We start from the raw sequence: 27552 nt of genomic DNA on the forward strand, positions 1-27552 counted from the left end.
ATGACATCTGTGGCGCTGCTTATCATCCTGGGAGTCCTTTCAGGTGAGCCGTTTAATTATGTCCACACTTGAGAGGCACCTTTTGAGAGAGAAAATAACACACTGCACACTCCTGAACCAAATTTGTAACTTCTCCTCTTCAGGATCAAGTCATGGCGCGGGAGTGCTCCCCGACAGTCTCGTTGCAGTCGTAGGAGAAACGGTGATGTTCAACACAAAGTTGACTCCAGCGCCAAACCCAGTCCCGGTTATCACTTGGAGAGTCTTGTATATTTCTGGTGCCGCTGCTGTTATAATAACATCAAGCGGCGTAAATGTGACGTCGCCGGCATATAAAGACAGGATCACCCTCTTTACTCAAACTGGATCCCTGGAGCTGAGGAACGTGACCCTGAGAGACAATGGAGACTACAAGGTGGTCATCATACCTGCTGGTGCAGCCCACCAGGGAGGAACATGCAAACTTCAAGTACAAGGTAAGAGGGTTGTACTTGTATAGTGCTTTTCTACCCTTTTTAAGGAGCCCAAAGCGCTTTGACACCATTTCCACATACACACATTCACACACTGATGCCAGGAGCTGCCATGCAAGGCGCTAACCAGCACTCATCAGGAGCAAGGGTGAAGTGTCTTACTTGTTTTTTTTATACACTTTGATTTCTATTTTACTGTTTTAATTGATTTTACCCTTTAAAATAGTTTTTAATCATATTTGTGTTTATATTGTTTTTATTGGTTTTATATTTATTTATTTTTTGTTTTTTATTCAGTCATTGGTGGAGCATAATATATATATATATATATATATATATATATATATATATATATATATTTTTTTTTTTTACAGTTGTTTTAACATGGCTGTGCAGCACTTTGGAAATGTTATTGTTGTTTAAATGTGCTATATAAATAAAGTGGATTGGTACTAGGTAGGGATTGAACCAGGAACCCTCGGGTTGTGCACAGCCACTCTCCCGACGCGCCACGCCGTGCTGTAATGTATATATATTTATATATATATATATATATATATATATATATATATATATATATATATATATACACATTTATATGTATATGTACATATGTATACATGTATATGTGTACACACATATATATATATATATATATATATATATACACACATTTATATGTATATGTACATATGTATACATGTATATGTGTACACACACATATATATATATATATATATATATACACACATTTGTATGTATATGTTCATATGTATACATGTATATGTGTACATATATATATATGTACACATATACATGTATACATATGTATATACACTGTGTGCATATGTGTACATATACATATATATATATATATATATATATATATATATATATATATATACACACATACACACCCTGGCCAAATTTTTTTGACCCAATGCGGCCCCCAAGCCAAAAAGTTTGGGGACCCCTGGCCTAAATACAGTACTCAATATTTTCATATATTGTGTATCATCACAATCTGCATGCATTATGTAAACACAAGAAGTAAACCAAGTATGAGGACTGAGACAAATGAATATTACAATAAACACTCATTTGCTGACATGTTGAATAGTTCAAGTGTAACTTGGATGTACTTCATTACCATGTTTTTCCTGCACAGGAATCTTAGATAGTATTAACGGATTGTGTATACTTTTTAATCACTGTAATTCTGTAATCTCAGGGCATTCGATCGATCGCAACTGGACTGTTTTTTTTGTCTTAGAAGACGTTTCGCCTCTCACCCTAGTAAGCCTCATCAGTTTGTGCTCATAGACTTAGATCAGTCCGATCTCGTCTGACCTGAGATGACAATGACCTGGATGAAAGAGAACGTTCATAGACATGTAGCTGTGTCTGCTACACAATATCATTATCAGTTTATAAAAGCTGACAAGATTGATGCACTGCCAGTGAGTGGTTTTAAATGTACACAACGTTGTGTACAGAATACAAATCACAGTCATTTCCCAACTTCCCCCACTAGGGGAAGCTGCTACACCACAGCTTTGACTTGCCTGTTGGATTTTACAACTGTGCATGTATTTTTCATCCGCAGAACCGATCACCAATGTGGTCTTGGTTCCAAACACCACTGACTTACTGGAGTCCACCAGCTCTGTCACTATGACTTGCTCCTTCTCTACTGGATCAGGACTTTCATTCCTTTGGTTCAACTCCAGCTCTGAGATCACAGCCAGCGACAGAGTTCAGCTCACTGACGGAGGCTCCAAGCTCACCGTAGTCGGTGTGACACGCTATGACCTGGGACCGTTCAGGTGTCTCGTGTTTAATCTAGTCAGTAATAGCACCAGCAATCCAGTCAACCTCTTCATCAGCTGTAAGATCCTCACTTGATGTTTATTTTCTTCTCTCCAGAACTTTACAGTTTGTTTTAAATTCTTAATCTTGTTTCTTTTTCCACCATTGACTGTACAGATGGCCCAGAAAACATCGGTTTGACTACATCGCCGTCACTAGAATACTTCAAAAAAGGGTCGGACATCAGACTGTCCTGCTCCGCTTCATCCAGACCTCCTGCGTCCTTTCAGTGGTTTCTCAATGGTGACCCTTTGTCCACCACTGGACCGCTGTTAGGACTTACAAACGTTCAGGAAAACCAGAGCGGGAACTACAGCTGCCGTGCCTCCAATAACAAAACTCAGAAATATCAGACTCGGCTCTCAGCTATTACTATAGTGGGTACGTATGTATCTCTTTACAGCTGGTCGCAATGTAAATAAGATAAATTAAAGGACAACTACCTTATTTTTCAGACCATAGGGCCCACCGGATTATACGGCACACTGCCTATAAGCGGGCCTATTTTCATATATAAACGCGAACTGGACTGTAAGGCGCAATAAAGGGGTCATTAAGATTGTTTTCCACATTTAAAACACTTCTTTAGGATCTACATATTTTGACGTTTGGTGGGCATAGCGATGCCGGATTTGTTCTTCCTAGGATGCGTCGGGCAAGAACGCAGCGTGAGGTAAGGAATAAAGGATTTATTTAACTAATAAAAGGCTAAGAACAAAAATACTGGTGCTAGGCAGAAAAGGCAAACAAAAGGCGCTAGCATGGAAGTTAGGGAAAAAGACATATACACTAACACTTGGCACAAAGGCACAAAAAGGGAAAACAAAACAACTAGCATGAGAACTACGAATAAAATAAAGCGTAGCGCAAAGCTAGCGAGTAGAGCATGGAAAAACAGTCGTCACTTGTTGCATGAGAGCAAATTAGGAACCGAGAACAAAATAACAAACGGGGCAGGTTTAAATAAGGCAGTAATCACGAGGAACAGCTGTGCGTCGAAAACAAGGGGCAGGTGAAAACTAATGAGCAACCATGGTAACGGACTAAACAAAGAACTAAGGCAAACATTGGTAGACTATAATACAAAAATGGATGGATGAATGGAGAAGATTACCCTTCTTTTTCTTTGTAACTTCGTTGATCTCCGGCTCTCCGGTCTCCAGCAACGATAAGCGACTCCAGTTTAAATCTTCCTCTTCTTCAGTGGCGATTCTTCTTCCATCCATCCATTTTCTACCGCTTATTCCCTTTCGGGGTCGCGGGGGGCGCTGGCGCCTATCCCCTAATGAACGTGGCTCGCAAGGCTTTGTGGTACATAGCGCTACCTACTGTACAGGAGGGACTTAGCAGTCAATAGGCTTCACTGATTTAAAAATGCAACTGGCTCCTTCCGACAAGACGTGCGGTGCCGCGATATGTCAATCATCTGGGGTGGCACCTGGGGGGTCCAGTGCTACCCCGGCCTCCCCTCTAGCTCCGCCCCTGAACTTGAGGGAGACCCAAGAATTAAAAAAAAACGATGTGTATATTGTATTGGTTTTGAAAATGAAAAAAAAAAATCCAATTGTCCCCCGCGTGCTTTGATTTTTCAGTGGGCGGCCCTCAGTGGAAAAAGTTTGGACACCCCTGGCTTGACCCAATCACAGCATATGATGTCAAGTAAAAATCTTATTATTTTATTATTACTAAAGTGCCAAGTCACTACAGATGTCTTGGACCAGCCTTCCTAACTGAGCATTTTAGTGACAGAGGCAAACTCCCTCTAAGGAAAAAAACAGAACCCACTTGGTGTGCATCAAGCTTGTTGGGTTGAGATAGAGAGACAGAAGATATATCAAAGAGAGAAAAGAGGATAGATGGATAGGAGCCTGTGTGACAACAGCACAATGTTGTTGACTGCCTCTTGAAACAGAAGCACGTCCTGCAGGGAAGCTGCATCGAAGCAGTAACCATTGTCGTATTGTTATACGCTATATTAAAGTATATTGCTGATTATTATCAAAAAAAAGATATTGTTTCGTGTCTCGGGAGCACCTGCTGCAGGATGTCCTAATCTTTTCCCATAACCGTATATGGTTCTAAATCAGGGGTGTCCAAAGTGCGGCCCGCAGGTCATTTTTTAACGTCCCCATTGCACATTTAAAAAATACGATTGAAACCATTTTTAAATGTAAAAAGTGATATAAAGGAGCAAACGGGTGAAATGTAACAAGAAAATGTTGCAATGTTTACTCTAATAACACAAAGCCGCCATGCAGGCTGTTTTTTTCTTTAAAAAATAATAATGAATCAAAATCAATGTCATTATTAATTATTGACCTATTCAAGGCTCCAATTAGGTCACGTTAAATTTTCCACTTTGAGATATTTTTTGGTGAAAATTTTGCATATTGTGTGTTTGCCATATAAAAAACTGAGCTGTTTTATTTAAAGAAGGGCCTAAAATGTACAAACAAAAAACATAAACAACAATAAAACTTATAATTGACAGATAGATCTGAAGTTGATTATTATGTTAAAAGTAAACAGTAAAAAAAAAGTGAAATTTATTTTTTAACATTTATTAAATGGGACCCTTTTGGATCCCCAATCATTTTAGTGTGATTTGTTTTTAAGTGTCATTGCTCAAAAAATAATAATGAATTAAAATCAATGTTGTTATTAGCTATTGACTTTTTTAAGGCTCCAATGACGTCACTTTAAATTTTCCACTTTGAGATATTTTTGGGTGAAAATGTTGCATATTGTGTGTTTGCCATATAAAAAACTGAGCTGTTTTATTTAAAGAAGGGCCTAAAATGTACAAACAAAAAACATAAACAACAATAAAACTTATATTTGACGGATAAATCTGAGGTTGATTATTATGTTAAAAGTAAACAGTAAAAAAAAATGTGAAATTTATTTTTTAACATTTTATTAAATAGGACCCTTTTGGATCCCCAATCATTTTAGTGTGATTTGTTTTTAAGTGTCCTTGCTCAAAAAATAATAATGAATTAAAATCAATGTTGTTATTAGCTATTGACTTTTTTAAGGCTCCAATGACGTCACTTTAAATTTTCCACTTTGAGATATTTTTGGGTGAAAATGTTGCATATTGTGTGTTTGCCATATAAAAAACTGAGCTGTTTTATTTTAAGAAGGGCCTAAAATGTACAATCAAAAAACATAAACAACAATAAAACTTATAATTGACAGATAGATCTGAGGTCGATTATTACGTTAAAAGTAAACAGTAAAAAAAAACTTGAAATTTATTTTTTAACATTTATTAAATGGGACCCTTTTGGATCCCCAATCATTTTAGTGTGATTTGTTTTTAAGTGTCATTGCTCAAAAAACAATAATGAATTAAAATCAATGTTATTAGTTATTGACTTTTTTAAGGCTCCAATGACGTCACTTTAAATTTTCCACTTTGAGATATTTTTGGGTGAAAATGTTGCATATTGTGTGTTTGCCATATAAAAAACTGAGCTGTTTTATTTAAAGAAGGGCCTAAAATGTACAAACAAAAAACATAAACAACAATAAAACTTATATTTCACGGATAAATCTGAAGTTGATTATTATGTTAAAAGTAAACAGTAAAAAAAAATTTGAAATTTATTTTTTAACATTTATTAAATGGGACCCTTTTGGATCCCCAATCATTTTAGTGTGATTTGTTTTTAAGTGTCATTGCTCAAAAAATAATAATGAATTAAAATCAATGTTGTTATTAGCTATTGACTTTTTTAAGGCTCCAATGACGTCACTTTAAATTTTCCACTTTGAGATATTTTTGGGTGAAAATGTTGCATATTGTGTGTTTGCCATATAAAAAACTGAGCTGTTTTATTTAAAGAAGGGCCTAAAATGTACAAACAAAAAACATAAACAACAATAAAACTTATAATTGACAGATAGATCTGAAGTTGATTATTATGTTAAAAGTAAACAGTAAAAAAAAATTTGAAATTTATTTTTTAACATTTATTAAATGGGACCCTTTTGGATCCCCAATCATTTTAGTGTGATTTGTTTTTAAGTGTCATTGCTCAAAAAACAATAATGAATTAAAATCAATGTTATTAGTTATTGACTTTTTTAAGGCTCCAATGACGTCACTTTAAATTTTCCACTTTGAGATATTTTTGGGTGAAAATGTTGCATATTGTGTGTTTGCCATATAAAAAACTGAGCTGTTTTATTTAAAGAAGGGCCTAAAATGTACAAACAAAAAACATAAACAACAATAAAACTTATATTTCACGGATAAATCTGAAGTTGATTATTATGTTAAAAGTAAACAGTAAAAAAAAATTTGAAATTTATTTTTTAACATTTATTAAATGGGACCCTTTTGGATCCCCAATCATTTTAGTGTGATTTGTTTTTAAGTGTCATTGCTCAAAAAATAATAATGAATTAAAATCAATGTTGTTATTAGCTATTGACTTTTTTAAGGCTCCAATGACGTCACTTTAAATTTTCCACTTTGAGATATTTTTGGGTGAAAATGTTGCATATTGTGTGTTTGCCATATAAAAAACTGAGCTGTTTTATTTAAAGAAGGGCCTAAAATGTACAAACAAAAAACATAAACAACAATAAAACTTATAATTGACAGATAGATCTGAAGTTGATTATTATGTTAAAAGTAAACAGTAAAAAAAAATTTGAAATTTATTTTTTAACATTTATTAAATGGGACCCTTTTGGATCCCCAATCATTTTAGTGTGATTTGTTTTTAAGTGTCATTGCTCAAAAAATAATAATGAATTAAAATCAATGTTGTTATTAGCTATTGACTTTTTTAAGGCTCCAATGACGTCACTTTAAATTTTCCACTTTGAGATATTTTGGGGTGAAAATGTTGCATATTGTGTGTTTGCCATATAAAAAACTGAGCTGTTTTATTTAAAGAAGGGCCTAAAATGTACAAACAAAAAACATAAACAACAATAAAACTTATATTTGACAGATAGATCTGAAGTTGATTATTATGTTAAAAGTAAACAGTAAAAAAAACCTTGAAATTTATTTTTTAACATTTATTAAATGGGACCCTTTTGGATCCCCAATCATTTTAGTGTGATTTGTTTTTAAGTGTCATTGCTCAAAAAACAATAATGAATTAAAATCAATGTTATTAGTTATTGACTTTTTTAAGGCTCCAATGACGTCACTTTAAATTTTCCACTTTGAGATATTTTTGGGTGAAAATGTTGCATATTGTGTGTTTGCCATATAAAAAACTGAGCTGTTTTATTTTAAGAAGGGCCTAAAATGTACAAACAAAAAACATAAACAACAATAAAACTTATATTTGACAGATAGATCTGAAGTTGATTATTATGTTAAAAGTAAACAGTAAAAAAAAATGTGAAATGTATTTTTTAACATTTATTAAATGGGACCCTTTTGGATCCCCAATCATTTTAGTGTGATTTGTTTTTAAGTGTCCTTGCTCAAAAAATAATAATGAATTAAAATCAATGTTGTTATTAGCTATTGACTTTTTTAAGGCTCCAATTTTTATATAATCTCAAATATTCCACTTAAAAAAAATATCGGGTGATAATAGCTTGCTTTGATTTTTCAGTCTACGGCCCTAAGTGGAAAAAATTTGGACGCCCCTGTTTTAATTGAACTTGGTCATTAGTCCCACATACAGATGAACCTAAACGGTTGTCACTTTTTCTTTCTTCCACAGCACCGATTTCCTCTGTAGAGATCACGGCTAATGCCACCGACATTTTGGAATTCAGTGGTTCCGTCAGCCTATCCTGCTCCACCACCGGGTCCTTGGCCTCGTTCTTCTGGCTGAACAGCAGTTCTGAAGTCACAGCCAGCGAGAACGTTAAAATTACCAATGGAGGTTCAATGCTCACCGTAGTCAACGTGACTCGCTATGACCAGGGGCCTTTCAGGTGTCATGTGATCAATCCCATCAGCAACGGCACCAGCAGACCAGTCGCCCTGTCTGTCATCTGTAAGTTTCAACGCTGCATGCTATTTTATTCCATTTGTCTAAATGTCATAATTATTTGTATTTTTTGCATTCATACAGTTGGGCCAGAGAATATTCATTTGATACGCTCTCCCTCCCAAGAACAATACGACGAGGGTTCGGACATTAGCCTTGTGTGCTTGGTTGACTCAGGTCCTCCCCCAGTCTTCCGTTGGTTCAGAAATGGAGACCTGCTGTCCCACGCTAGACCGGAACTACAACTTTTGAACATTCATCTGGATCAGAGTGGAAACTACAGCTGTCAGGCCTTTAACAACAAAACCCTGAGGAATCAAACGTCGGCGCCTATAGCTATTTCCGTGACAAGATGTAAGTTTGATAAAAGTATTTCGATGCTATCCATTCCGCTACATTACTGATGAAATGCTAATCAACGGGTAGAGCTGTCAATACGTAGACTTTGGGGTTTGTTTTTCCGGAATGCAAAGGAAAGTTGGAGCGGGCAAGGTGTGAAGGTAATGACATCTTTTATTTTAACACTAATTACATAAAGAAGAAGCAAACAAAAGGCGCGCACAATGGCGGAGAACAAACTTGACTAATAAAAACAAAAACTTGCCCAAAGGCAGAGAGTATGAACAATAAACAAAAACTTACTCGGCATGGAACTATGAAACAAGCAGCGTGAATCGTAAACATGGCATGAAGCAGAGTGAAGGTAGCATGGAACAACAGAAAAAGACCGGCTTAAAGGGGAACATTATCACCAAACCTGTGCAAGCGTCAATATATACCTTGATGTTGTAGGAAAAAGACCATGTATTTTGTTAACCGATTTCCGAACTCTAAATGAGTGAATTGTGGCAAATTAAACGCCTTTCTGTTTATCGGTCTTTTAGCGATGACGTCAGAACGTGACGTCGCCGAGGTAACACAACCGCCATTTTCATTTTCACATTACAAACACCGGGTCTCAGCTCTGTTATTTTCCGTTTTTTCAACTATTTTTTGGAACCTTGGAGACATCATGCCTCGTCGGTGTGTTGTCGGAGGGTGTAACAACACTAACAGGGAGGGATTCAAGTTGCACCACTGGCAAGAAATCTGCCACCAGACCCCCATTGAATTTGCCAGAGTGTCTCCACATTTTACCGGCGATGCTAAGACAGACATGGCACAGAGATGTATGGATAACCTGCAGATGCATTTGCAACGATTAAGTCAACGAAATCACAAAGGTGAGTTTTGTTGATGTTGTTGACTTATGTGCTAATCAGACATATTTGGTCGCGGCATGACTGCCAGCTAATCGATGCTAACATGCTGCGCTAATTGATGCTAACGTGCTATTTACGCTTGAAACTAGATACCATCATTTAATGCGAAACAAACACTTACCAATCGACGGATTTAAGTTGCTCCAGTGTCACAAGATGCGAAAGTCCTGATCGTTTGGTCCGCACAATTTACCGGCGATGCTAATAACGCAGCCATGCTATGGGCCACTTCATTGGGTACACCCATGCTACGGCCGAATAGCGTCAATAGCTATTCGCTCAATAGCTTCAATTTCTTCTTCAATTTCGTTTTCGCTATCTGCCTCCATACTCCGACCATCTGTTTCAATACATGCATGATCTGTTGAAACGCTTAAACCGCTGAATCCGAGCTAATGTCGCTATATCTTGCTGTGCTAACCGCCATGTTGTTTGTATTGGCAGCCCTGTATGACGTCACAGGGAAATGGACAGTCGCATCGCAAATAGCGAAAATCAAGAACTTTAAAGCTTTTTTTAGGGATATTCCGCGAGGTGTGAAATTTTGAAAAAAACTTCGAAAAATAAAACAAGCCACTGGGAACTGATTTTTATTGTTTTCAACCCTTTTGAAATTGTGATAATGTTCCCCTTTAAATAGCAGTGACATGATCAGTGAAAACAGGTGCGAGACTCAACAGGTGAAACTAATGGGTTGCTATGGTGACAAAACAAACAAAAGTGCACAGAGTCCAAAAACAAAACCAAACATGACTAAAACAAAACATGATCACACGGACATGACAAGAGCTGATACTTTTCTTTGACTTAAGCAGGTACTACTGCTACCAACCCTCCCGATTTTCCCGGGAGACTCCCAAATTTCTGTGCCCTCCCCCCGAAAATCTCCCGGGGCAACCATTCTCCCGAATTTCTCCCGATTCCCACCCGGACAGCAATATTGGGAGCGTAACTTAAAGGCACTGCCTGTAGCGCCCTCTACAACCTATCGTCACATCCGCTTTTCCTCCATTCAAATAGCGTGCCGGCCCAATAACATAATATATGTGGATGTTATACACAAATGACTGAATGCAAGGCATACTTCATCAACAGCCATACAGGTCACACTGAGGGTGGCCGTGTAAACAACTTTACCACTGTTACAAATATGCGCCATACTGTGAACCCACACCAAACAAGAATGACAAACATATTTCGGGAGAACATCCGCGCCGTAACACAATATAAACACAACGGAACAAATACCCAGAACTCATTGCAGCACTAACTCTTCCAGGACGCTACAATATACAGGTATACTCTCTTGTTCATGCCTAATAGTATTACTTCAGAATAGGGGTCAAGAACCTTTTGGATGATAGAGCCATGAAAGCCAAATATTTTAAAATGTATTTCCGTGAGAGCCATATCATATTTTTTAACACTGAAAACAACTAAATGCGTGCATTTTTTAAGTAAAACCAACATTTTTAGAGTATAATAAGTCTAATTATTTTGAATAACATTGTTATTTCTTGAACAGGTGCGGTACAAAATGGATGGATGGTTTCAAATGCATGTTTTATATTTTGAACATTATTTTCAACATCGTGGTTACCAGCCGAATTATTCATTACTTAACGTGTTAAGCAATGTCAGCTAAGATTTATCTGTGAGCCAGATGCAGACATTAAAAGTGCCACATCTGGCTCTAGATCCATAGGTTCCCTACCCCTGCTTTAGATAGATAGATAGTGTCAGAGTTAGTTTGTGACGAACCCCAAGATGCAGAGAAGGGGGCAGGTATTTCGCAGGTAAACATGATTTAATAAAACACGAAGACAACAACCGAACAAAAGGGTACAAGCAAAAAGCGCGCATAACAAACTTGGCTATGAACAAACAAAACAAAAGACAGTAAGTTACAAACAGCTCCCGAAAATAGCTTACCGCGACTCTGCATTGACATGACAAGTAGCAACGACAACAATCCAGCACTGACTGGAGGAGAAAACAGGTCTAAATACGAGTGGGCTGATTGACACCAGGTGTGGCCAGGTTCCAATCAGCCGGAGCTGAGCGGAAACAGCGCCCAGGGAGAAACACAGGAAACAGACAAGAAAAGAGTGCTGACAGGAAACACTACACACACAGAGGAAACAAAGACAAATGCAGAGGAAAAAACTAAAACATAGACAAACTGTCAGGAACAAGCCTGACAGTACTTTAGTGATTCCTGCAGGAGAGTTCCCTCAGGAAAATTTAAATTCCAGCAGCAGTGTACAGAAAAGAGATACAATTTAAAAAGCAAAAAGTAAATAATGGGGGTATAAATGGAAACAAAATAACAATTAGAATAAAAATAAAAAGCTACAATGAGAATACAAATATAACAGTAAAATAAGAATATAACAAGAGAAACTAGGCAGTAGTGACCATGTTATGAAACAGTTTTGCACTGTTATTGTTTTGCATTCCCTGTCATCCTAGTACTCCCTCAACCCCAGAGAAGGAGTTTTACAGTCCAGTGGTGTGTGGGACTAAGAGGTTTTTTTTAGTCTATTAGTCCTGCACTTGGGATGAAGCAGTCTAGTACTGAACAGGCTCCTCTGGCTACTGATAAAGCTATGCAGAGGGTGACTGGCATCATCCATTATGCTCACTAGTTTTTCCTTCCATCTTCCTCTGCTTATTCGAGGTCGGGTCGCGGGGGCAGCAGCCTAAGCAGGGAAGCCCAAACTTTCCTCTCCCCAGCCACTTCGTCCAGCTCTTCCCGGGGGATCCTGAGGCGTTCCCAGGCTAGCCGGGAGACATAAACATCTGGGGCGGCATGGCGTAGTGGGGAGAGCGGCCGGCCAGAAACCTGAGGGTTGCCGGTTCGCTTCCCACCTATTGACATCCAAAAAAAATGCTTCCGTTGTGTCCTTGGGCAGGACACTTCACCCTTTGCCCCTCACACTGGTGAATGAATGATGAATGAATGATTGGTGGTGGTCGGAGGGGCCGTAGTCGCAAACTGGCCGCCACGCTTCCGTCAGTCTACCCCAGGGCAGCTGTGGCTACTGATGTAGCTTACCACCACCAGGTGTGAATGAATGTTGAGTCCCACTTCTCTGTGAGCGCTTTGAGTGTTTAGAAAAGCGCGATATAAATCTAAGTTGTATATTTAATATATGTCTCGATTGGATTATCCAGAGAATAGTGCTCGATACCGTGGTAGAGCGCAATATGTATGTGTGGGAAAAATCACAAGACTACTTCATTTCGACAGAACTGTTTCATGAGAGGTTCCCTCAATCATCAGATGTAACTGCCGCAAGAAACCTGATTGCCCTCTCAACGGGGGGTGCTTACAAACATCAGTCGTTTACCAAGCAAAGGTAACACGCAAGGACATTAGCACACCCGACACGTACGTAGGATTAACCGAAGGAGCGTTTAAAGCCAGATGGAATAATCACAAGGCCTCCTTTAGAAACCAGACCTTGCGGAATTCTACAGAACTCAGCAAACACATTTGGAACCTCAAAGACAATAATGTTGAATATTCAATAACATGGCAAATTCTTGCATCCAGCACACCTTACAACAGTGGTAATAAAAGATGCAACCTATGCTTAAAAGAGAAACTGTTTATTATATATCATCCAGACCTGTCATCCCTCAACGAGCGCAGTGAAATCATACCAACATGTCGTCACAGACGGAAACACCTCCTAGGTAACACATGAGCCAATCACCACGCCCCTACGCCTGCCTGTACCCACCCACTCTGTGCCCTATATAAACCATTGTATGTGAATGCTTCCATCAAAATCTCCTGATGATTGAGGAAACCCCTCATGAAACAGTTCTGTAGAGATGAAGTAGTCTTGTGAGTTTTCCCACACACATATATATATATATATATATATATATATATATATATATATATATATATATATATATATATAGTCTTCCCAACGTGTCCTGGGTCTTCCCCGTGGCCTCCTACCGGTCGGACGTGCCCTAAACACCTCCTTTGGGAGGCGGTCGGTTGGCATCCTGACCAGATGCCCGAACCACCTCATCTGGCTCCTCTCCATGTGGAGGAGCAGCGGATTTTCTTTGAGCTCCCCCCGGATGGCAGAGCTTCTCACCCTATCTCTAAGGGAGAGCCCCGCCACACGGTGGAGGAAACTCATTTTGGCCGCTTGTACCCGTGATCTTGTCCTTTCGGTCATAACCCAAAGCTCATGACCATAGGTGAGGACGGGAACGTAGATCGACCGGTAAATTGAGAGCTTCGCTTTCCGGCTCAGCTCCTTCTTCACCACAACAGAGTATAGTTTTTTCATACTTTAGAAATACTCGTAACTGACAGGTAGGATGCGATAACTTTTTGTGCATTTTTCAACAATAAAAAAAGCTATTAGTTCCTCTCCTGTTAGCAACAAAATGATTCTCTCAATCATACTTGCCAACCTTGAGACCTCCGATTTCGGGAGGTGGGGGGCGTGGCGGAGGCGTGGTTGGGGGAGTAGTTGAGAGGGGAGGAGTATAATTCACCAACTCGAGTATTTCATATATATATATATATATATATATATATGATATATGTGTATGAAATACTTGACTTTCAGTGAATTCTAGCTATATATATTTATTTCATTATATATATAAATAAAATAAATAGTTAAATTTCCGATGGCACCTATCAAATACACGGTAATAATAACACAGTTGTTCTACTAACTGTACTGTGCTTGCTGGTTACTAAAAAAAAAACAACAACACTTACTTTTCACTATTTGAGTAACCCTTTTTCTGCCATTTGCGTATTGGCGAGCGATCTCCGAATCCGGGAACATATATCACGGATTTGTTGTAGACATCCGCAAATGAGAACAGGATGTTGCTTCCAGCTATCAGCATAGCCATCTTTGTCTCAGCATAAGTTACACCGTCGGGTCTCCATTTTGCGAGGTGGCCCAAAATACTGGGTTGTGATCGATGCTGTGCTGCGGACGCTTTGTGCTTTGCTGACCGTTCATGGCTGAGTATATCCGTTCGTCCACCGTGTTCAATGGAGAAGTCTGTTTTATAAAATTTACAGGCAACATACCCCTTCTCCTTCGAACTCTCCTGGATAAACTGAAATTCTTGTTTCCAATCGTTCTGGAACTTGCAAGCGTATTTCTTCATTTTGCTTGTCGACGGTGTAATATATTGGGTTGGAGTCAATAACCAGGCGACGTGATGACGTCACGTCTCTGTACTGTGGGCTTCAGAACGGACTCCCTAATGCATGTTCCTTGACTGCACTTAAATGTAGAATATATTTACATTCTATTCCATTCTATGTACAGTAGATGGCAGTATTGTCCTGTTTAAGAGGGTCACAACATTGCTGAGTAAGGTTCTTATGGAGCTGGAGGGAGCGTGGCCTCCAGCTCCGCCTGAATTTCGGGAGATTTTCAGGAAAAAATTTGTCCCGGGAGGTTTTCGGGAGAGGCGCTGAATTTCAGTAGTCTCCTGGAAAATCCGGGAGGGTTGGCAAGTATGCTCTCAATTATAGATCCTCATATGCTTCCTTTTTTGTTCTGCCCGTAGCAGAAATCTCCAATGTGGTGATCATTCCCAGCAGCACAGACGTGGGAGAGTTCAGCAGCTCCGTCAGTCTTTCCTGCTCTTGTCGTGGATCTTTTCCCAGTTTTTCTTGGCGGAACGGCAGTGCCGAGTTGGCAGCCAGCGAAGGGGTCCACATCAACGACAAAGGTGACGTCGTCACCTTAACTAACGTGAGCCGCTATGACGAAGGACCTTTCATGTGTTTGGTGTTTAATAACTTCAGCAACTCCACCAGCCGTCCTGTGAAACTCTCCATTAACTGTGAGTCCACACTTTAGTTTTCTTCGTTTTACTTGGGCTGATTTATTATTGGTTTATCTGCTTTGTTTCTTCGTGTCTTGCAACAGATGGGCCAGAAGGCATCGATTTGAAGTTATTCCCGTCACAAGAATACTTTGAGAGAGGGTCAAACATTAGCTTGACCTGCTCTGCTGCATCCAGACCTCCTGCCGCGTTTCAGTGGTTTCTCAACGGAGACTTCCTGCCTGAAACCAGACCGGTGCTCAAGCTGACGAATGTTCAAGAGAATCAAAGTGGGAACTACAGTTGTCGGGCTTTTAATAGCAAAACTCTGAAAGACCAGACCACCCATCCATCATCCATCTTCATACAGAGTAAGTAAAGATGAATAGATTTTTTTTTTTTACCTCCTCTATGTGACAAATACAATTTAAATGTAGATTTTTGTTATTTTTGATTGATTCCCCTTCGGGGTGATGGACGAAAGCCAGATGGAATAACCACAAGGCCTCCTTTAGAAACCAGACCTTGCGGAATTCTACAGAACTCAGCAAGCACATTTGGAACCTCAAAGACAATAATGTTGAATATTCAATAATATGGCAAATTCTTGCATCCAGCACACTTTACAACAGTGGTAAACTCGTTTGCGAGTTGTGCTGATTATCAATGTTTATCTATATAGCCCTAAATCACTAGTGTCTCAAAGGGCTGCACAAACCACAACACAAACCACAACGACATCCTCGGTAGAGCCCACATAAGGGCAAGGAAAACTCACCCCAGTGGGACGTCGGTGACAGTGACAATAATGACTATGAGAAACCTTGGAGAGGACTGCATATGCTGGCAACCCCCCCCCCCCCCCCCCCCACCCCACCCTTCACCCCCCGGGAAACCGAAAGCAAACAACATGGCGGTTACCACAGCAAGATATTGCGACATTAGCTCGGATTCAGCCTCGGATTTTAGCGGCTTAAGCGATTCAACAGATTACGCATGTATTGAAACAGATGGTTGGAGTACGGAGGCAGATAGCGAAAACGAAATTGAAGAAAAAATTGAAGCCATTAAGCGAATAGCTATTGACGCTATTCGGCCATAGCATGGGTGTACCTAATGAAGTGGCCCATAGCATGGCTGCCTTATTAGCATCACCGGCAAAATGTGCGGACCACATGATCAGGACTTTGGCATCTTGTGACACTGGAGCAACTTAAATCCGTCGATTGGTAAGTGTTTGTTTTGCATTAAATGTGGGTATCTAGTTTCAAATGTACATACAGCTAGCGTAAATAGCATGTTAGCATCGATTAGCGGAGCATGTTAGCATCGATTAGCTGGCAGTCATGCCGTGACCAAATATGTCTGATTAGCACATAAGTCAACATTATCAACAAAACTCACCTTTGTGATTTCGTTGATTTAATCGTTGCAAATGCATCTGCAGGTTATCCATACATCTCTGTGCCATGTCTGTCTTAGCATCGCCGGCACATTCATTGGGGGTCTGGCGGCAGATTTCTTGCCAGTGGTGCAACTTGAATCCCTCCCTGTTAGTGTTGTTACACCCTCCGACAACACACCGTCGAGGCATGATGTCTCCAAGGTTCCAAAAAATAGTCGAAAAAACGGAAAATAACAGAGGTGAGACCCGGTGTTTGTAATGTTTTGAAAATGAAAATGGCGGGTGTGTTACCTCGGTGACGTCACATTCTGACGTCATCGCTAAAAGACCGATAAACAGAAAGGCGTTTAATTTGCCAAAATTCACCCATTTAGAATTCGGAAATCGGTTAAAAAAAATACATGGTCTTTTTTCTGCAACATCAAGGTATATATACATGTCTAGCATTAAAAGATTACAGTTGGTACAAAATGGGGCTGCTAGACTTTTGACAAGAACAAGAACGTTTGATCACATTACTCCTATACTGTATATACCTTTATATACATATATACCTACATATATATCTATACTGTATATACCTTTATATACATATATACCTACATATATATCTATACTGTATATACCTTTATATACATATATACCTACATATATACCTATACTGTATATACCTTTATATACATATATACCTACATATATATCTATACTGTATATAGCTTTATATACATATATACATACATATATATCTATACTGTATATACCTTTATATACATATATACCTACATATATATCTATACTGTATATACCTTTATATACATATATACCTACATATATACCTATACTGTATATACCTTTATATACATATATACCTACATATATATCTATACTGTATATACTTTTATATACATATATACCTACATATATATCTATACTGTATATACCTTTATATACATATATACCTACATATATATCTATACTGGCTCACCTGCACTGGCTTCCTGTGCACTTAAGATGTGACTTTAAGGTTTTACTACTTACGTATAAAATACTACACGGTCTAGCTCCATCCTATCTTGCCGATTGTATTGTACCATATGTCCCGGCAAGAAATCTGCGTTCAAAGGACTCCGGCTTATTAGTGATTCCTAGAGCCCATAAAAAGTCTGCGGGCTATAGAGCGTTTTCCGTTCGGGCTCCAGTACTCAGGAATGTCCTCCCGGTAACAGTTCGAGATGCTACCTCAGTAGAAGCATTTAAGTCTCATCTGTATACTCTTGCCTTTAAATAGACATCCTTTTTAGACCAGTTGATCTGCCGCTTCTTTTCTTTTTTCTCCTATGTCCCACTCTCCCTTGTGGAGGGGGTCCGGTCCGATCCGGTGGCCATGTACTGCTTGCCCGTGTATCGGCTGGGGGACATCTCTGCGCTGCTGATCCGCCTCCGCTTGGGATGGTTTTCTGTGAACGGGCCTCTCGCTGCTGTGTTGGATCCGCTTTGAACTGGACTCTCGCGACTGTGTTGGATCCATTATGGACTGAACTTTCACAGTATCATGTTAGACCCGCTCGACATCCATTGCTTTCCTCCTCTCCAAGGTTCTCGTAGTCATCATTGTCACCGACGTCCCACTGGGTGTGAGTTTTCCTTGCCCTTATGTGGGCCTACCGAGGATGTCATAGTGGTTCGTGCAGCCCTTTGAGACACTAGTGATTTAGGGCTATATAAGTAAACATTGATTGATTGATTGATATTGACGCTTACATTCCCCTTTAAATGGATTTTTGGAGATTTGTGTTATTTTTTTCATCCCCCACAGCACCAGTTTCCAACGTGGTTCTCACTTCAAACGTGACCGTGATGTTTGAGTTCCACTCCGTCACGATGTCCTGCTCCTTCTCCACGGGATCAGGACTGGCTTTCCATTGGTTGAACGGCAGCTCTCAGGTCACCGCCGGCGAGAGGGTTCATATGACGGACGGCGGGTCCGGGCTTACCATCGTCAACGTGACCCGCTTCGACCAGGGCCCGTTCAGGTGCAACCTGTCCAACGGCGTCAGTGATGAAATCAGCTGGCCGATGCATCTTTTTATTCAGCGTAAGCGTCGGTTTCTTACTAACGGCGGGATTATGCAGAATGTACGTGAAATTTGCCGACATATCTGCATGATGTCATCTAACATGACTGCTCGGTTTTTGAAGCCTATTCTTCCAGCAAACGGTCCTAACAAATAAATGTCACATCCCAGATGGACCTGACAGCCTGACTATGGAAGGCCCGGACTCGGTCCACGTGGGACAACACATAATGCTCCACTGCTCCACCATGTCCGTACCGACAGCGAGCTTTACGTGGCTATTTGACGGAAACCCTGCAGGTGCGCACGGGCCTGTGTACCTGGTCAATTCCAGCAGGGGCTCTGACGCTGGGAAGTACACCTGCACAGCCCAAAATGCAGTAACAGGAAAGAGTGTAACAGGACACCACGAGTTACACGTTTTGGGTAAGTTGCAAATACACCTGAGGGATGGAACAATATCGGAAACTCACTGTACGATGTTATCACAGTACAATATTATTGTTGTGTATGTCCATACATCTACTTCCGCTTATCCGAGGTCGGGTCGCGGGGGCAGCAGCCTAAGCAGGGAAGCCCAGATTTCCCTCTCCCTAGCACAAGTGCGGCCCGCAGGTAATTTTTTAACGGCCCCACGACACATTTGACAAATTCCATTGAAAATAATTTTAAACGTAAAAAGTGATATAAAAGAGCAAATGGGTGAAATGTAACAAGAAAATGTTGCAATGTTTACTCTAGTAATGGGGCGGTTTAGCTCGGTTGGTAGAGCGGCTGTGTCAGCAACTTGAGGGTTGCAGGTTCGATTCCCGCATCCACCATCCTAGTCACTGCCGTTGTGTCCTTGGGCAAGACACTTTACCCACCTGCTCCCAGTGCCACCCACACTGGTTTAAATGTAACTTAGATATTGGGTTTCACTATGTAAAGCGCTTTGAGTCACTAGAGAAAAAGCGCTATATAAATATAATTCACACTTCACAAGCCCAGATTTCCCTCTCCCTAGCACAGGGGTGTCCAAAGTGCGGCCCGCAGGGAATTTTTTAACGGCCCCACGGCACATTTTAAAAATACCATTGAAAAATTTTTTAAACGTAAAAAGTGATATAAAAGAGCAAACAGGTGAAATGTAACAAGAAAATGTTGCAATGTTTACTCTAATAATGGGGCGGATTAGCTCGGTTGGTAGAGCGGCCGTGTCAGCAATTTGAGGGTTGCAGGTTCGATTCCCGCATCCGCCATCCTAGTCACTGCCGTTGTGTCCTTGGGCAAGACACTTTACCCACCTGCTCCCAGTGCCACCCACACTACTTTAAATGTAACTCAGATATTGGGTTTCACTATGTAAAGCGCTTTGAGTCACTAGAGAAAAAGTGCTATATAAACATAATTCATTTCATTTGAAGTGAATTAGTGAAGTGAATTATATTTATATAGCGCTTTTCTCTAGTGACTCAAAGCGCTTTTACATAGTGAAATCCAACTTGAGGGTTGCAGGTTCGATCCCCGCTTCCGCCATCCTAGTCACTGCCGTTGTGTCCTTGGGCAAGACACTTTACCCACCTGCTCCCAGTGCCACCCACACTGGTTTAAATGTAACTCGGATATTGGGTTTCACTATGTAAAGCGCTTTGAGTCACTAGAGAAAAAGCGCTATATAAATATAATTCACACATCACAAGCCCAGATTTCCCTCTCCCTAGCACAGGGGTGTCCAAAGTGCGGCCCGCAGGGAATTTTTTAACGGCCCCACGGCACATTTTAAAAATACCATTGAAAACATTTTTAAACGTAAAAAGTGATATAAAAGAGCAAACAGGTGAAATGTAACAATAAAATGTTGCAATGTTTACTCTAATAATGGGGCGGATTAGCTCGGTTGGTAGAGCGGCCGTGTCAGCAATTTGAGGGTTGCAGGTTCGATTCCCGCATCCGCCATCCTAGTCACTGCCGTTATGTCCTTGGGCAAGACACTTTACCCACCTGCTCCCAGTGCAACCTACACTACTTTAAATGTAACTCAGATATTGGGTTTCACTATGTAAAGCGCGTTGAGTCACTAGAGAAAAAGTGCTATATAAACATAATTCATTTCATTTGAAGTGAATTAGTGAAGTGAATTATATTTATATAGCGCTTTTCTCTAGTGACTCAAAGCGCTTTTACATAGTGAAATCCAACTTGAGGGTTGCAGGTTCGATCCCCGCTTCCGCCATCCTAGTCACTGCCGTTGTGTCCTTGGGCAAGACACTTTACCCACCTGCTCCCAGTGCCACCCACACTGGTTTAAATGTAACTCGGATATTGGGTTTCACTATGTAAAGCGCTTTGAGTCACTAGAGAAAAGCGCTATATAAATATAATTCACACTTCACATGTCCAGATTTCCCTCTCCCTAGCCCAGGGGTGTCCAAAGTGCGGCCCGGGGGCCATTTGCGGCCTGCAGGTAATTTTTTTAACGGCCCCACGGCACATTTTAAAAATAGCATTGAAAAATTTTTTAAACGTAAAAAGTGATATAAAAGAGAAAACTGGTGAAATGTAACAAGAAAATGTCGCAATGTTTACTCTAATAATGGGGCGGTTTAGCTCGGTTGGTAGAGCGGCCGTGCCAGCAACTTGAGGGTTGCAGGTTCGATTCCCGCATCCGCCATCCTAGTCACTGCCGTTGTGTCCTTGGGCAAGACACTTTACCCACCTGCTCCCAGTGCCACCCACACTGGTTTAAATGTAACTCAGATATTGGGTTTCACTATGTAAAGCGCTTTGAGTCACTAGAGAAAAAGTGCTATATAAACATAATTCATTTAATTTGAAGTGAATTAGTGAAGTGAATTATATTTATATAGCGCTTTTCTCTAGTGACTCAAAGCGCTTTTACATAGTAAAATCCAACTTGAGGGTTGCAGGTTTGATCCCCGCTTCCGCCATCCTAGTCACTGCCGTTGTGTCCTTGGGCAAGACACTTTACCCACCTGCTCCCAGTGCCACCCACACTGGTTTAAATGTAACTTAGATATTGGGTTTCACTATGTAAAGCGCTTTGAGTCACTAGAGAAAAGCGCTATATAAATATAATTCACACTTCACATGTCCAGATTTCCCTCTCCCTAGCCCAGGGGTGTCCAAAGTGCAGCCCGGGGGCCATTTGCGGCCCGCAGGTAATTTTTTTAACGGCCCCACGGCACATTTTAAAAATACCATTGAAAAGTTTTTTAAACGTAAAAAGTGATATAAAAGAGCAAACAGGTGAAATGTAACAAGAAAATGTCGCAATGTTTACTCTAATAATGGGGCGGATTAGCTCGGTTGGTAGAGCGGCGGTGTCAGCAATTTGAGGGTTGCAGGTTCGATTCCCGCATCCGCCATCCTAGTCACTGCCGTTGTGTCCTTGGGCAAGGCACTTTACCCACCTGCTCCCAGTGCCACCCACACTGGTTTAAATGTAACTTAGATATTGGGTTTCACTATGTAAAGCGCTTTGAGTCACTAGAGAAAAAGCGCTATATAAATATAATTCACACTTCACAAGCCCAGATTTCCCTCTCCCTAGCCCAGAGGTGTCCAAAGTGCGGCCCCACGGCACATTTTAAAAATACCATTGAAAAAAATTTTAAACGTGAAAAGTGATATAAAAGAGCAAACGGGTGAAATGTAACAAGAAAATGTCGCAATGTTTACTCTAATAATGGGGCGGTTTAGCTCGGTTGGTAGAGCGGCCGTGCCAGCAACTTGAGGGTTGCAGGTTCGATTCCCGCATCCGCCATCCTAGTCACTGCCGTTGTGTCCTTGGGCAAGACACTTTACCCACCTGCTCCCAGTGCCACCCACACTGCTTTAAATGTAACTCAGATATTGGGTTTCACTATGTAAAGCGCTTTGAGTCACTAGAGAAAAAGTGCTATATAAACATAATTCATTTCATTTGAAGTGAATTAGTGAAGTGAATTATATTTATATAGCGCTTTTCTCTAGTGACTCAAAGCGCTTTTACATAGTGAAATCCAACTTGAGGGTTGCAGGTTCGATCCCCGCTTCCGCCATCCTAGTCACTGCCGTTGTGTCCTTGGGCAAGACACTTTACCCACCTGCTCCCAGTGCCACCCACACTGGTTTAAATGTAACTTAGATATTGGGTTTCACTATGTAAAGTGCTTTGAGTCACTAGAGAAAAAGTGCTATATAAACATAATTTATTTCATTTGAAGTGAATTAGTGAAGGGAATTATATTTATATAGCGCTTTTCTCTAGTGACTCAAAGCGCTTTTACATAGTGAAATCCAACTTGAGGGTTGCAGGTTCGATCCCCGCTTCCGCCATCCTAGTCACTGCCGTTGTGTCCTTGGGCAAGACACTTTACCCACCTGCTCCCAGTGCCACCCACACTGGTTTAAATGTAACTCAGATATTGGGTTTCACTATGTAAAGCGCTTTGAGTCACTAGAGAAAAAACGCTATATAAATATAATTCACACTTCACAAGCCCAGATTTATCTTCAAGATAAAAAACAAAAATGATTTGGGAATGAAAAACTTAATGGGCTGCATGCTGCCCGGGCCTTAGTTTGCCCAGGTCTAGTTTAATCCCTTCATGCTTGGGAAAGTGTTGGAACGGGGATGTTCATGAGTTCATCGGTCAAGCACAATTAGGCTGGGTTCGTCTAGTGATAATTCATCAATCATTGATTTTTTTAACGTAGATGTCCCAGGCAATTTTAATTTTCTGTGAATATGTATAGGATAGGCAAATATAAGCTTTGGCTTCAGCCTATTCCTTTTTCGGTCATTCTTTTTCTTTTTGTGTGTAAATGTGTATGATTGCGAAAGGGGAACATTATCACAATTTTAAAATGGTTAAAAATAATAAAAATCAGTTCCCGGTGGTTTGTTTTATTTTTCGAAGTTTTTTTCAAAATTTTACACCTCCCGGAATATCCCTAAAAAAAGCTATAAAGTTCTTGATTTTCGCTTTTTGTGATGCGACTGTGCATTTCCCTGCGACGTCATACAGTGCTGCCAATACAAACAACATGGCGGTTACCACAGCAAGATATAGCGACATTAGCTCGGATTCAGACTCGGATTTCAGCGGTTTAAGCGATTCAACAGATTACGCGTGTGTTGAAACAGATGGTCGGAGTATGGAGGCAGATAGCGAGAACGAAATTGAAGAAGAAATTGAAGCTATTGACGCTATTCGGCCATAGCGTGTGTGTACCTAATGAAGCGGCCCATAGCACGGCTGCCTTATTAGCATCGCCGGTAAAATGTGCGGACCAAACGATCAGGACTTTCGCATCTTGTGACACTGGAGCAACTTAAATCCGTCGATTGCTAAGTGTTTGTTTCGCATTAAATGTGGGTATCTAGTTTCAAATGTACATACAGCTAGGCTAAATAGCATGTTAGCATCGATTAGCATAGCATGTTAGCATCGATTAGCTGGCAGTCATGCTGCGACCAAATATGTCTGATTAGCACATAAGTCAACAACATCAACAAAACTCACCTTTGTGATTTCGTTGACTTAATCGTTGCAAATGCATCTGCAGGTTATCCATACATCTCTGTGCCATGTCTGCCTTAGCATCGCCGGTCAAATGTGGAGACACTCTGGTACATTCAATGGGGGTCTGGCGGCAGATTTCTTGCCAGTGGTGCAACTTGAATCCCTCCCTGTTAGTGTTGTTACACCCTCCGACAACACACCGACGAGGCATGATGTCTCCAAGGTTCAAAAAAATGGAAAATAACAGAGCTGAGACCCGGTGTTTGTAATGTGAAAATGAAAACGGCGGGTGTGTTACCTCGGTGACGTCATCGCTAAAAGACCGATAAACAGAAAGGCGTTTAATTTGCCAAAATTCACCCATTTAGAGTTCGGAGATCGGTTAAAAAAAATACATGGTCTTTTTTCTGCAACATCAAGGTATATATTGAAGCTTACATAGGTCTGCTGATAATGTTCCCCTTTAAATATGTCTAATCTGTACTGTTAAACTGGTCACAAAAAATGGTTGATTTTATGACTAAAATAAACGTATTCATTCATAATTCTTCGTCCTCGCAAGACATTAAAGTCTCCCATGAATAATGCTCGTCTTATATTTTTTTTTTAGATTTCTCCGACTGTGACTGCTCGGTTGCTGCCGGAATAGTTTCTGCGATCACCATTGGGTGTTGCCTTCTTATCGCCATAGCGAGCGTGTTGTTGGCATTTGGGCTAAAAAGACGGAGAAGGTGAATATAAACTCCCGCTAATATGGATAGGACTGCTGACACTGCGTTAACGTCTGATGAATAACAATGTCAACATTATGTTTACCCCATAGGGTCAGCACCAGATATCCAACACACAAACGAGGTCAGTATTCAGATGTTATTTTTGGAAAATACCAAAAAATGCTCTACAAACCCCGTTTCCATGAGTTGGGAAATTGTGTTAGATGTAAATATAAACGGAATACAATCATTTTCAACCCATATTCAGTTGCATATGCTACAAAGACAACATATGCCAGCAACACATGAGAAAGAAGTTGGGAAAGGTGGCAATAAATACTGATAAAGTTGAGGAATGCTCATCAAACGCTTATTTGGAACATCCCACAGGTGTGCAGGCTAATTGGGAACAGGTGGGTGCCATGATTGGGTATAAAAACAGCTTCCCAAAAAATTATCAGTCTTTCACAAGAAAGGATGGGGCGAGGTACACCCCTTTGTCCACAACTGCGTGAGCAAATAGTCAAACAGTTTAAGAACAACGTTTCTCAAAGTGCAATTGCAAGAAATTTAGGGATTTCAACATCTACGCTCCATAATATCATCAAAAGGTTCAGAGAATCTGGTGAAATCACTCCACGTAAGCGGCATGGCCAGAAACCAACATTGAATGACCTTGACCTTCGATCCCTCAGACGGCACTGTATCAAAATCCAACATCAATCTCTAAAGGATATCACCACATGGGCTGAGGAACACTTCGGAAAACCACTGTCACTAAATATCGTTGGTCGCTACATCTGTAAGTGCAAGTTAAACCTCTACTATGCAAAGCGAAAGCAATTTATCAACAACATCCAGAAACGCCGCCGGCTTCTCTGGGCCCGAGATCATCTAAGATGGACTGATGCAAAATGGAAAAGTGTTCTGTAGTCTGACGAGTCCACATTTCAAATTGTTTTTGGAAATATTCGACATCGTGTCATCCGGACCAAAGGGGAAGCGAACCATCCAGACTGTTATCTGAGTTCAAAAGCCAGCATCTGTGATGGTATGGGGGTGCATTGGTGCCCAAGGCATGGGTAACTTACACAACTGTGAAGGCACCATTGATGCTGAAAGGTACATACAGGTTTTGGAACAATATATGCTGCCATCTAAGCGCCGTCTTTTTCATGGACACCCCTTCTTATTTCAGCAAGACAACGCCAAGCCACATTCAACACGTGTTACAACAGCATGGCTTTGCGAAAAAAGAATGCAGGTACTTTCCTGGTCCAGACCTGTCTCCCATGGAAAATGTGTGGCGTATTATGAAACGTAAAATACGACTGTTGAACGAATGAAGCTCTACATAAAACAAGAATGGGAAAGAATTCCACTTTCAAAGCTTCAACAATTAGTTTCCTCAGTTCCCAAACGTTTATTGAGTGTTGTTAAAAGAAAAGGTGATGTAACACAGTGGTGAACATGCCCTTTCCCAACTACTTTGGCACGTGTTGCAGCCATGAAATTCTAAGTTAATTATTATTTGCAAAAGAAAAAAAAGTGAATGAGTTTGAACATCAAATATGTTGTCTTTGTAGTGCATTCAACTGAATATGGGTTGAAAAGGATTAGCAAATCATTGTATTCTGTTTATATTTTGTGGGGCTGTATAGCTCGGTTGGTAGAGCGGCCGTGCCAGCAACTTGAGGGTTGCAGGTTCGATTCCCGCTTCCGCCATCCTAGTCACTGCCGTTGTGTCCTTGGGCAAGACACTTTACCCACCTGCTCCCAGTGCCACCCACACTGGTTTAAATGTCACTTAGATATTGGGTTTCACTATGTAAAAGCACTTTGAGTCACTAGAGAAAAGCGCTATATAAATATAATTCACATTCACAATATTTACATCCAACACAATTTCTCAACTCATATGGAAACAGGGTTTGCAGATAATGTTCATTATCCCTCCAGTGCAGCTACCGCCACCTTGTAGTTTTGACAAAATAATGCATGAGGACGTTGCCTACAGCCACGTCTGTGAAGGCCGGGTTTCGACCCAATTAGCGACCGCAGCAAATATTTGCTTTTGCTCTCCGAGCCACTATCAGAGACTGCACCTCATTGAATGGAGGCTTTATTTGGAGTATTTATAACCTTCGTCAGTTCCAAAGAAGAACAAAAGGAATGAAATAAAGCTGTCTTGTTTCCTCAAAAGCAAAAAGTGTGAGGCTGGGTCACACCGACACGTACAGAATCGGAGCGAAATCTCAAAGCCACGTGTAGGAAGCATCCTTTGAAGGTGAGTGCCGGCACATCGTCAGCGACTAATTGAAAATACTCATTTTGTTTGATCAATCCTGCAGAAAAGGAAGAAATGATGACGTCCTCCATGAACAAAACTTAACAGATGCCTCTTGTTTTTATTTATTCAATCCACACAACTCCAG

At 40.5% G+C, this 27552-nt stretch overlaps 1 protein-coding gene across 1 annotated transcript; it reads left to right on the forward strand.

Annotated features, from left to right (window-relative positions):
• Positions 1-27388, forward strand: LOC133562421 (carcinoembryonic antigen-related cell adhesion molecule 5-like). Its single transcript, XM_061916608.1, has 13 exons — positions 1-43; positions 144-476; positions 2080-2361; positions 2460-2723; positions 8045-8323; positions 8402-8671; positions 15154-15432; positions 15519-15785; positions 18636-18914; positions 19066-19320; positions 25015-25135; positions 25228-25259; positions 27321-27388. Exons 1-13 carry the CDS (start codon positions 1-3, stop codon positions 27386-27388), a joined length of 2772 nt encoding a protein of 923 aa, XP_061772592.1.
• The last annotated feature ends 164 nt before the right edge of the window (positions 27389-27552 follow it).

The sequence above is a fragment of the Nerophis ophidion genome, linkage group LG11, assembly GCF_033978795.1.
Source record: "Nerophis ophidion isolate RoL-2023_Sa linkage group LG11, RoL_Noph_v1.0, whole genome shotgun sequence".
In the NCBI taxonomy this organism is placed as follows: Eukaryota; Metazoa; Chordata; class Actinopteri; order Syngnathiformes; family Syngnathidae; genus Nerophis; species Nerophis ophidion.

Coding starts and splice junctions, on each gene's coding strand:
- LOC133562421 (XM_061916608.1), top strand. CDS start 1: ATGACATCTGTGGCGCTGCTTATCATCCTGGGAGTCCTTTCAG. Junction 2,724..8,044: donor CTCAGCTATTACTATAGTGG/GTACGTATGTAT, acceptor TTTCTTCCACAG/CACCGATTTCCTCTGTAGAG. Junction 25,260..27,320: donor ATATCCAACACACAAACGAG/GTCAGTATTCAG, acceptor TTTCCTCAAAAG/CAAAAAGTGTGAGGCTGGGT.